The sequence below is a fragment of the Trachymyrmex septentrionalis genome, unplaced genomic scaffold (assembly GCF_001594115.1).
Source record: "Trachymyrmex septentrionalis isolate Tsep2-gDNA-1 unplaced genomic scaffold, Tsep1.0 scaffold267, whole genome shotgun sequence".
Taxonomy (NCBI): domain Eukaryota; kingdom Metazoa; phylum Arthropoda; class Insecta; order Hymenoptera; family Formicidae; genus Trachymyrmex; species Trachymyrmex septentrionalis.
In genome coordinates this window covers 92,952-105,241 of record NW_017305427.1, presented here as the reverse complement: position 1 = coordinate 105,241, position 12,290 = coordinate 92,952, and the positions used below count along the sequence as shown (strand labels likewise).

Sequence of the window (12,290 nt, the reverse complement as noted above, 5' to 3'; positions counted from 1 at the left end):
AAAAAAAAAAAAAGTGAACAATTTTTTGATCAATCTAACCTAATTTTTTGTGTTCAATTATGTAGTATATTCGACAATTTATGATTTTTTTAATGATAATTCTTTAGTAACACCAGTACGAGGTCGGACACAGTTCACCAATTCCCTACGAGGTGGTCCAGTAGGTGGAGGAGTAGGTAGAGGATCCGATCCCTTCCGATCAAGGCCGCCCAACACTTCCAGGCCACCGTCTCTTCACGTGGACGAGTTTGTAGCGCTGGAAACTTGCGGAGCTCAGCCAACCGGTCCTACCGGATATAATAAACTCAACATCCGCGGAACATGCCCATCGCGTGCTATTAGCAGCAGTACCAGGAGTCGACCTTGGACACAAGAAATTCGTCCCACGTACCTCCGCTGATTCATTATTGTCTACTATCTTTCATTTCGTATATATATGTATATTTACAAAATAGTAATTATGCTAATAACAATATATAATTTTTTCTTGAAAGGCTGTATTTTGCAGAAATAATATTTCATTTTGTAATGAATTATTCTTTTATCAACTTTTGCCATTTGGGATACTGCTTTTTGAATTTCTCAATATTGTCCTCCAAACGCTTAAATTTTCGACATCTGTACTTGCTCTGGAAAAAATATTTTACATATGTATATTTTATATATTTATATCAAATTTTTGAGTGCATAATATATTCAATAAGTTAAATTAGATTGCGCTAAATGAATAAATCAAATAAGAAAAAACTAAATAGATTGAGGTAAATTTTACATGTAAATTTTAAATACATTTGCCAGTTATATAAACTGCGCGCCGATTTTGTCGGATTTAAAACATAATCGTAAACTAAAGCTGAAATATCACAAATTAAATCATCAATTTAATCATTAATTTAATATAATAATGCTAAGAATCTTAACACACTACAAAGAACTTTAAAAATGTACATATTTTTTTAAATTGATCAAGAGTTAAGCACGTAGGAAAAGATTAAAACTAACAATAGTTGTGACAAATTTCATTAACGACGTACCGTCGTTTTTGGTTTCTCAATTTTCGAATATTCTTCCGAAAATTTCTTTACGATTTCAATGGTCTGCGTAGTAGGTCTCATTCCGTTCTCCATCATATATTTCATCATAAACAACAAATATCCAAAGTTTTTTTTATGGCAAGCCGTATTGATGAGAGTATCTATGATTACAGAATTGGGTTTATAGCCAAAAACTTCTATTCCTTCCAGAAATTCTTGGGCCTGCATAAGTTCTTGACAACCAAGTGCCAAGACCCCGAATGTCATTACGTTTGGAGAAAGCCCCTTCTTCTCCGCTATGCTTATCACCTCCTAAGTTATTAAGTCGCATTAACATGACATTCGAATAATCAAGAATGTAATAGCGAATTTGGGGTTACTTGCAATACGCTCGATTACCACATATTAAACCACATATTAAAAGCTGTACATGAAATTCGCAAAGTTGTAAATATGAAAACATATATATTTTAAATAATTAAATTCTTAATGATATTTGCGTTATTTATCAGATATACAAACAAAATAATATGAACATCTGGGAAATACATCATATATTTCATTTCTCGTTTTATTAATAAGAGATTGGCAAGTTATCAATGGAATGTTTAAATTCTTTTAATAGAACTTCTTTCATTTGAACAATAAGAATTTTTACTGGACTATTTAAAAATTCAATAGTAAGAAATAGAAGTAATGGCCGTAACGGTCAAAGCTAGATTTTCAATGCTTAAATAATTCAATTTAAATTATTATGTATGTACTTGTATATGTACCATATTTGTAGTCATTCGATTTTTTCATTTGCTTATATAAACAATATCGAAGGAAAACATTTCTTTTCACTGTATTTTCCAAAAAATTGCCCTCTGTTCCCAAGAATTTTTCTTTCATATCTTTTCTGGCCAATACAATTATTTAATTTAAATATCATTTATCAGTTGTCAAGAACAGAATGAAAAAGCAATTTCTTCAATATCTTTTAAGCAGTTAGAAGATGTTCTGCTAAAGATGAATGGTACAATATTACACTACAGCAGTTATTATACTATTCCAGCATGTGTAACTCTCCTTCAACAAAGGTACATTGTTAGAAATACTTCTTTTGTAAAGGAAGCTCGTGGTTGTGAATGAAATTAAAAGAACGAATGATTTATAACTAAAAATTAAGTTACAGTAATTACTTAAATATAATAAACATGTACATTAAATATAAATAAATAATATGTATAAATTTATGAAATTTAATGTACTTTTCATAAAATTTTATAAAAAGTACTTTAAATTTCATAAATTTTCATGAAAAATACATTAAATTTAATGTAATGTCATGAAATTAAATTCAAATTGTGTAACTTCAAAGTATATTAAATTTCATGAAATTTTTAACAGTGTAGAATTTATATTAAAGACCAATTGTGTCCCAACTTCTCATTAATAAAACAAATAATATATTTCTCAGGTGTTCACATTATGTTGTTTATCCCCGTGTATTATTTTATTATCAAAATAGATTATACTATGCCGTTGCGTTTATATATTTTAATGTAGTGATCCAGTGTAGTGCAAGTGACTGCATTTATCATAACACTTACTTTCGCGGCTTTGTAATCGAATCTTATGCTGCGCCTTTTAATGAGCATATTGAAAAAGTCAATGTCCAGTTCAATATTTTTCTCCTCTGCAGTTTTGATGAGTATATTCTCAGCGGGCACCGTGTTTGGAATTAAATCCAGGAGTAACGTAATAGTTTTGATATTAGGTATAACACCATCATTGGACATTCGATTTAGAAATCCTTCTACACCACCGAATAAAATCAGTCGATTCCCGATCAACACATCATTCAAGTTTACCGATTTCTGTACAGCTACATCGGTATTGCGTTGCATAATATTCTGTTCTTTTCCTATTGGTAAAAGTGTGCTCAATATAGGCGGAGAGGCCAATAAATCTGGCTTCTCGCCTTCCAACACCGAAACTCTAGTCTGCTCGAATCCCGAGAGAAGGACGTCGTCGGGTCTTAAATTTCCCAAATTTGTGTCCCTGATCGCTCTCAGAAGAAGATTATAAGTAGTCAAAGACGGTTTGATATTTTTCATGTGCATTAAATGCCACACAATTAAAGCGTGTCGCAAGCCAGCTTCCTTGTCAGAAATTGCCCCATGGAATAGAGAGTTGTAAGTGATCTCTCCAATAGGGATACGTCTGTCTCTCATCTCGTCTGCCAGTTGAAAGGCCTTAACGATCTGACCGTGCCAACTGTATGCCTTTACCATGACATTATAATGTGCATCGTTCAGCGGGAACTGCCGCTCATAAAGCGACTTTCGCAGCCTGTTGAGATGTTCCAGAGCTACTTGGCTGTTATCAGATAAAGCACACGCGTTAAAGAGACTAGTGTAGGTCGCCGCGTTTGGCTGCAATCCATTCTTCTTTGCCTTGTTATACAGACTGAAGCATTGCTTTACGTCACCTTGTTTGGCTAACCCATACAATAAGAGATTGTACAAGTATATCGTGGGCTTGTCTCGATTCTCTTTCATCAAGTCGAGGACCTGCAAAGCAGAATTTAAATCGTTCTTAGATACATGTGACTTGATCATTTTAGCGTACTGGCCCAAACTGGGTTTCAGTCGACGTGGAACGCGCGCTTCTGTATCTTGAAATTTCTCCTCTTCCTGCTCGCGCTCGTCCATTGGAATTCGCTCAAATTTCCTGCCTGAGATATCTCCGAAGACATCGGTGCTCCTCGGCAGTTTTTCCGTGCAAAAATTGCTGACCAACAGCTGCAATTTACGCTGCAATTGCTCATTCTTGGCTGCGCAATAAATATATTAAATTTGTTTTTGTATAATAATTTAATAATATATATAATATAAATGTTCGTTAGTATTAAATTCTTTACAGTATATTGCTGCATTGATAGAAAAATTTGTAGAAATATATCTCAAAGTTAACAACTTTTCAGTAAAACTTAACTTCAGTAAAGTGATTTTTTTTTCGTGTTATATTTGTCACTTTGGTATACAGTTATTTAAATTTCAACTTATCAAAGTTGTGACACTTTTTTATGTAGGCAACATGTTGACAAATGTATGATTTTTCTACAAAATCTTATTAGAATCGATTTTCATTCATTATCTAAAAAATGTTACCTTTTTATTTATTACTTTTCCATCAACATAGCGATACATAATCAACATAGCGATACTAATCAACATTAGCGTAAAAAGTAAAATTTTATTTTCTAAAACCAAATAAAAAAAAAGACACTTGAACATGGTATAAAATACAGAATACTCATTTGTTCATTTTTACACGTACATTGTTTTGATATGATCAAGTGATTGAACTCATTGACATAACCTATGACGTTTTTGAGTTTGATTGATGCGCGAAGTTTTTGACAAAACATTTCACATAAATGAAAATATTTGTATTAAAAAAGAAACTCGTCTTTATTTAAACATCAATTTTTAAAATACTGGAACGAAATGTATTGAATTTTAAGCAAGATAAAATTATAAATACGCGACTACAACGCGGCAATTGGTGGCAACAGAAAGAATTTGATTTGAGAGTGATCATTCCGGCTTTTTTTCGTGTACCAGACCTCGTAAGATAATATTCATAATTTTATGGTTCTTTTCCATGCTATTACGTCGGTTAAACAAGGACGAATACTTTCGGCTGAAAATCAATGTACAAGAACACACTAGAATCTATATTAATTAAGTATATTTAAAATGTTATTGGAAATAAATATATAAGGTTAATTATATATACTTCATATGTGGCAGTAAATTGTAGCCTACAAATTTTAATTCCATAATGAAATTTTTTTCTCAGAATTATTCTAAACTTTTTAAAAAAAAGTCTCAGATTTTTTGAACACTTAATTTTCAGAAATAACGAGAAAATTAAATCAATATCGTTTTCTAAAATTCTTCATAATTAATTCTGAATTAATATTTAAGATTTTTTAAATTCTATTTATTATTTTTGATGAAATCTTATGAAATCTGAATAAGTTTAAATTAAAGTTTTTTTTTTCAGAAATTATATATTTTTTCAGAAATTAAGTCTTCCCCTGCAGCACAAAGTTGGAGTAACACGTACTGTTGCAACATTGCAGCAATATTGCAGAGATTTTACTGCAAATTCTGTGCTGTATGGGTTAGAATATTCTAAAATTTACTGCATGCTTATATGAAAAATTCTTAAAAAAATATAGTCTAAAAAGTGTTCTAATTTGTATAAAAAGTCAGAGAAAAATTTTTATCAGTGACAGTTATAATAATAAATAGTTATTATTATTATTGTTGTCTTCAATGAAAATTTTTATAATTACTGTATTCATTATACATTAATATGTTTGTGACTTTGTATATATTTTCTCTCTCTCTCTCGTTTAATTTATATATTCGTCCTCTCCGAGGAAGTTTGGAACGTAGCTTAGTAGGTATGTTGTAACATATATACACACATAAGACAGTAGTGCAAAGTGTAAATACGAACAGACTTGCACTTGCAGTTACAACCATCTTGACGTTGGATGCACACGCCGCTGTTTTCTGTCAGAATCAGAAATAAGTACAAAAGTATCAACAGATGTAAACAAGAAAAATAGGAAAAGGACAAATCAACGCGAATGGATTTAAAGCGTTTCATTTTTTGATTATTTTAACTCAATTTCGAGAAGAGAAAGTCAAATCAAACATGTAATCCATGTTCGATGAGTCAACGTTTGTCTAAAAATGTATTGTTTCGACATCCATTAATTGTAATTCCTCTCAATTCGGGCAAATGGTAAGTGCTATTATTGTTATCATCAGCAATTTTTGCATGCTCGTTTATCACTATCTTATCGCTGACTCTCAAAAACAAAGTGATAACACATGTTGAGGAGGGATATACTTAAATATATATATATATATATCTCACATTGTATATCCATAGAAGGACAGATTGTCCGTTCATCATCTGTAACCTCGATCAATAGTTTTTTTGTAACAAGTCTCGCATTTATTGTCATCGATCTTAATATTGTATGAAGTAATATTGTTGCGAAAAGAATGATTCTGAAGAAAATCCAGTTTTATTCACAATAGTTATAATACAACTATTGCTATTCTTATCTTGCTAGAAGCTCCAATTGACTCCAATCATCTGATTGTTGCACGATAGAGATCGTAAAAATCATTTTTAGACAAAAACTGTGATCTTAAACAATTAATTTTTTTCCTTATAACTTGACTTTGTCTTAGCCTTAAAACTTTTATGACATCAACAGTTGTAAAATAAATGTTCTATCAAATATAGTTAATATAATTACAATAGTAATATTGCACAGTTTAAATTGTTTTTACAAATATAGATTAATTTTAATATTGTTTTAACTTACTCTTCATTTTTTCTCATTTTTAGAAAAAGATACATGGATTAGTCGAACCAAGATTAAAATTAAATTAATCTTGCCCTTAGTTCCTCATTTGGATCTAAATGAAACCAATTATATTAAAGAATCTTAATAGCTGTAAAGCTGCTTTTTTTGTTGAACGCAGTCATTATATTATATTTATTATTAAATATTAATAAAATAATTTTACAGACTGAGTCCACAGTGAACCTGGATCTGTTTACTGCTGCTAAACAATTAGCAGACAGTGAGATTGAACTGATAAAAGTGATTGAGAATTCCACCAAGTGCCAAAGAACTGCAACAAATATGCTTTCAAATGCAAAGAAAACAAAGAAACCTGGGAAATCGAAAAATGTAAATATTATTTGTTAAACACCCTATAAAAGTACTAATCTAAATGTTTAAATATATGATACATTGTAATAATAATCCATTGTGATAGTAATTGAATATATGATACATTGTAGCAATAAATGAGACAATATTTTTTTTCACAAGCATATATTTCAACACGTCTTAAAATCCATGTAATACACATTATTCTGATGATCATTCTAATGATATGACAGGCTCGTCCATCAGCTGCATTATTGGCTGCCAAGCAAGAGGCAGCAAAACGACAGCTGCTGTCAGACAAGAAATCCAACAACAATTTTGTACCAGACATATATCAGAAAGCAATCGATGCATACAAAATGATACGCAAGGAGACTGGTCTTGTATTCGATCAAAGCATGTCTGAGCACAAGTGCATCTGGGATCCAAATTATCCCGAGTGTCCAGCCAGATTTACACGAGTTTTGCAAAGATGTGAGGAGTTGGGCCTGGTGCAGAGATGTAAATTCATTGAACCAAGGTGTGCCACAGAGAACGAGCTTCTGAGTAAGCACAGTCAGAAACAGATTGATATTTTGAAGGCAACAGACAACTCTATGGATTTTGAGAATTTGGAGTTGTTGTCGTCCAAGTACGATTGTGTCTATATTCACCCGGTATGTGTAAAATAATTCTACGATTTTTTTAAGGGAAAGTAATGATAAAAATAATATTCAAGCTTATTTGTTGAATACTATTTTTGAAGTATATTTAAATAATTATTAACATTTGTTATATATATTTTTTCAGTCTACATATAGATTATCTTTATTAGCTGTGGGCTCAACAATCAATTTAGTAGAAAGTATCTGTAAAGGTGAGATACAAAATGGCATGGCTATTATCAGGTAAATCCTAATATATGTCGATCTTTATGAAATATAAATATATTGATATTTCATTTGATTAATTTTATCTTTAGTAGTTTATTTTTCTTTAATTAAAAAATGTGTTCTGAATTAGTTAAAATTTTAACTTACGTTAATATAATTATATAATAATAATTAGTGATTAATTAATAAATAATATTTTTTCAGACCACCTGGTCATCATGCAATGAAATCGGAATACTGCGGTTATTGCTTTTTCAACAATGTAGCTCTGGCAGTAGAGAAAGCTCTGAATTCCGGTTTGGCAAACAGGATTTTAATTGTGGATTGGGACGTTCATCATGGACAAGCAACGCAACAAATGTTTTACAATGATCCACGGTACATTTCTTTTTTTAAAAATTGTTTTGTATTAATTTTTAATACATTACTTTATTTGTTCCTATAGAATTAATTAAATTAACTGTTTTAAAATGTTTTACAGCGTAGTTTACTTTTCGATACATCGTTATGAACATGGCGAATTCTGGCCGAACTTAAGGGAATCTGATTTTCATTATATTGGAGAGGAGCTCGGAGAGGGTTATAACTTTAATGTACCTTTAAATAAAACCGGCATGACTAATGCTGATTACATCGCAATCTTCCAGCAAGTTTTATTGCCAATGGCTTACGAAGTACGTGACATGTAGTTTTTATTTATTAGTATATAATATAAAATGATTTAATTTTTTAAAATTAATCTTTTAATGAAAGTATTAACATTGTAGTTTCAACCGGATTTGATAATAGTATCAGCGGGTTACGATGCGGCTCTGGGTTGTCCAGAGGTAAATTTAAATATATTATTCTTACTCTTTTTTTTTATTTTTTTGTTTAGTTTTGCCCAGACCTGGTTCTTGTTTCTGCTGGTTTTGATTCCGCGTTGGGCGATGAAAAGGTTATAATAATATTTATTATTATATAGTGTTATTATTATTATAGATATGCATGCTACTAAATACTGTATTTGTTTTTCATATTAATAGCGTTTTTATTTAATATAAATTAAATTTAATAGAAATTATATAGATCGAGTATTATATCTCTTTTATACTTACATATATTTTATATATAAATTATTATAATTTGATTAATTTATAAGAATATATAAAGAGAAATATATAAAGAGAAAAGTAAAATAGAGAAAAAAAAGAGAAAATGCAATAATATTATACAGGGAGGAACATTTAAAACAGGTTACCTGAATAATTCGCTTGTTTTTTTAACAATAGAAGAAAAAATGGCAACAAAAGTTGCTTGGTTTCGAGAGGCACATAATGTGATATCAATTGTTTTGTAGGTGGAGGCGTAAAGGATAGGCAAAGGTGTTGTCAAATCTGTTTTTTTAAATGTAATGATACATTTTTTTATTCACATTCTGATAGAATATTTTAAGACGAATACAATGATCTATAATTGAAGGTCATTCAAGATTACGCAAAGTCAATAATGGAAAATAATTGAATGTAATGGAAAATAAATTATTTCAAGGCACTTTTCGAATAATTTCGTATCTTTTCTTCTTATTGGTATACCGCTAATTGTTCAAGTGTATCACGGTATGTAAATAAACATTGAAGGTTTATTTAAACATAACAAGGTTAGCTATAATTGAAAATAAATTGTTTGAAGGCATTTTTCGAATATCACAGATAACACTACACGACGAATTTCATTCGGATTAATCGCAATGCAAGCTTTTCTTATGCTCTTTCATGTCTTCTCTTGTTATCGGTATTTCGCTGTATACACTTGTTTTAACTTTCCCCACAAATAAAAATCCATAGGTGTTAAATCTGAGGAACGTGCGGTCCATCTGTTATCTCCTGACCGACCAATCTAATGATCTCCAAATTTTCTGTTTAGCAATTTAGTAATAATCCGTGCAGAATGAGCAGGACATCCATCTTTCTGGTATCATATTGATTGTTGTACGTTTAGTGGAAGATCTTCTAATAATAATGGCAATATTTCTGTTAAATTTCTGCATACTTGCGACTATTCAATAGTCCATCGATAAAATGAGGATCAATTATTTTATCATTAAGAATTCCGACGCCCAGACGTTTATAGACCAAGGTCTCTGCCTGTTCACTTCTCATGTCCACTTCAATGTGGATTTTCTATTGACCAATAGTGCATATTGCGAAGATTTACTTGTCCATTGTTTATAAATGTAGCTTCGTCAGTAAATAAAATATTAGTAACAGACATATCATCTTCTTGTAGTCTTTGTAGTGTCCATTCACAGAATTGTACACGATTTTGAAAATCATTGCCATGTAACTCTTGATGAAGTGAGATATGGAAGGGATGAAATTTGTTGGAATGGAATATTCGCAGAACACTTTGTCGACTAATACCACTTTCACGTTCAAGCTGTCTTGTATTGATATGTGGATTTAGTGCTACAGTGGCTAAAATGTTGAATTTCCGTCGTCAGTTACTTTCTTGATTTGTTTGTGTTTTTTTTATTATCCACGCTTCCTGTTTCTTGAAAAGTTTGTACGATGTTTGAAAAAAACAGAGAATGAGGGATAAACACGATCGGGAAATCTTTCAGCATATAAACGTACTGCTTCTCATAATTTGGCGACATTCGCCATAGACGAAAATCATATTGACTTTTTCTGCTTTCGTATAACGTATTTCGCAAGACACGCACTTTGATCGATAGATGAATTCAAATTGATCAGTAAATATGAATAATCCTATGTGCGATTCAATTTAAACGATGTGTAAATATTTACATACACTTGAACGATTAGCGGTATACCAACAAGAAGAGAAGATACGAAATTATTCGAAGAGTGCTTTGAAACAATTTATTTTTCATTACATTCAATTATTTTCCATTATTGACCTTGCGTAATATTGAATGACCTTCAATTATAGGTCATTGTATTCGTCTTAAAATGCTCTATCAGAATATAAGTAAAAAAACATATCATTCCATTTAAAAAAGCAGATTTTACCTTTGCCTATCCTTTACGCCTCCACCTACAAAACAATTATTGACATCACATTATGTGCCCCTCGAAACCAAGCAACTTTTGTTTGATACTTTTTCTTCTATTGTTAAAAACAAGCGAGTTATTCAGATTATCTGTTTTAAATGCCCTTCCCTGTATATGATATTTATATTACTATTTTGTAATGTATTAATGTATAGGGTGAAATGCTGATAACTCCAGCATGTTATTCACATTTGCTATCGTCGTTGTTAAGTCTGGCAAATGGAAAAGTTGCTGTGGTTTTAGAGGTAAAAGAATATATTTACAAATATGTGTATAAATATATTTTGATTTCTTTATCAATTATATATTAAACGCAATGTTGTAATAAATAGGGTGGTTATTGCCTGAAATCATTAGCAGAAGGTGCAGCATTGACTTTAAGAACGTTATTAGGAGATCCATGTCCGATTTTACAAACGCTTGATTTACCATCATTAAGGTAAACAATTTATTGCATTGACATTAAGAATAATACCTTTTCTTTCATTCTATTTTATGAAATCTTTTATTGTTCTAGTATACGTGATACTATCTTAAATGTAATCTACTCACATAAACCATACTGGAAATGTTATCAATATCAAGATACACACAGCATTAATAGTGTAATACACAGTAAAGAGGAGATTGCTAATCGACATGTAGTTACGATGACGTTTAAGTAAGAAATTACAAACATTATTCAATTTATATATTTGTTACTCTAATATATATATATATACACATGATTGATTAATGTAATTTAAAAAGTTTCTATTATATATATTACATATACTTGTTATATCCAATATTTTACGAAACAAATTCAGTTTTTTTAGACAAATTATTAAAAAAAATTCAATTTTGAACAAATTATATATCATTCCTTAATTATTAATGTTATTATTAATCATATTAATGTTATTAACACATTTTATACATTGCTTTCCTGCCTGTTTTAGAGGCAGTGAAGTTAAATTAGAAAAGTATGACACTCGAAATTGCTATCCTGTACAAAGCAAAGAAACATTAGAGGTCGTGGAAAAAAAATTGAATGAATTGATACAATGTAAGTATTAAAAAATTGCTGTATTTGCAAAAAATTATATAGGAATATTTAAAAAGATCGCAATATATGTTTTATTTGCTATTTCTTGAATATAACAGTGAAAGTTCTGTGCTAATTATTTCTAATATTTTGTTTTGTTATTAAATATTTTATTGCAATATTTAATGGATATTTTTTATTAAAATAAGAATTATTTTTATAATTTTAACAACAAGAATATGTTGTTAAAGATGATTTTGAATGGATTATTCAATAATGATTTTTAATGGTACAAAAGAAAATATATGATTACTTTAAAGTGATTTAAAAAATATTGTAAAAGTTGATTATCATTTAATTGTTAATTATAAAAAATTTAATTTATTTTGCAGTAACAAACTTGTATAAAGCACTTCATAAAGTATGTATCGTCTATGATGAAAAGATGCAGAAGCATTGCAACATTTCTGATAATTCTCATCCAGAAAAACCGAACCGCATCTCCAGCATTTATAAGAATCACGAGGAACATGGCTTGTT

General features: G+C 30.1%; 3 protein-coding genes across 4 annotated transcripts in view; 2 read left to right on the top strand and 1 right to left on the bottom strand.

The window, feature by feature from the left end:
* LOC108749107 (protein virilizer) overlaps positions 1-492 on the top strand; it is a 6,298-nt gene extending 5,806 nt beyond the window's left edge. Inside the window, exon 5 of the mRNA XM_018487631.1 lies at positions 108-492. Coding sequence (XP_018343133.1) covers positions 108-400 — 293 coding nt within the window. The 3' untranslated portion in view covers positions 401-492. The remainder of the gene's footprint in view (positions 1-107) is intronic.
* Positions 493-499: 7 nt separating this feature from the next.
* LOC108749108 (pentatricopeptide repeat-containing protein 1, mitochondrial) lies at positions 500-4,507 on the bottom strand. Of its 2 annotated transcripts, none has more exons than XM_018487632.1 (4): positions 4,362-4,507; positions 2,630-3,855; positions 1,035-1,346; positions 500-629 (listed from the first exon to the last, which is right to left on the bottom strand). In XM_018487632.1, exons 1-4 carry the CDS (start codon positions 4,450-4,452, stop codon positions 534-536), a joined length of 1,725 nt encoding a protein of 574 aa, XP_018343134.1. In that variant the 5' UTR covers positions 4,453-4,507; the 3' UTR covers positions 500-533. The 2 variants fall into 2 exon arrangements, with proteins under 2 accessions (XP_018343134.1, XP_018343136.1); XM_018487634.1 differs by having other exon boundaries at positions 561-629; positions 1,003-1,346.
* A 71-nt stretch (positions 4,508-4,578) lies between these two features.
* LOC108749109 (histone deacetylase 6) overlaps positions 4,579-12,290 on the top strand; it is an 11,882-nt gene continuing 4,170 nt past the window's right edge. Inside the window, exons 1-14 of the mRNA XM_018487635.1 lie at positions 4,579-4,653; positions 5,572-5,846; positions 6,649-6,813; positions 7,029-7,451; positions 7,585-7,682; positions 7,872-8,045; positions 8,149-8,341; positions 8,435-8,494; positions 8,545-8,604; positions 10,879-10,968; positions 11,056-11,162; positions 11,241-11,384; positions 11,665-11,771; positions 12,143-12,288. Of these exons, the coding sequence (XP_018343137.1) occupies positions 5,844-5,846; positions 6,649-6,813; positions 7,029-7,451; positions 7,585-7,682; positions 7,872-8,045; positions 8,149-8,341; positions 8,435-8,494; positions 8,545-8,604; positions 10,879-10,968; positions 11,056-11,162; positions 11,241-11,384; positions 11,665-11,771; positions 12,143-12,288 (1,770 nt within the window). The 5' untranslated portion in view covers positions 4,579-4,653; positions 5,572-5,843. The remainder of the gene's footprint in view (positions 4,654-5,571; positions 5,847-6,648; positions 6,814-7,028; positions 7,452-7,584; positions 7,683-7,871; positions 8,046-8,148; positions 8,342-8,434; positions 8,495-8,544; positions 8,605-10,878; positions 10,969-11,055; positions 11,163-11,240; positions 11,385-11,664; positions 11,772-12,142; positions 12,289-12,290) is intronic.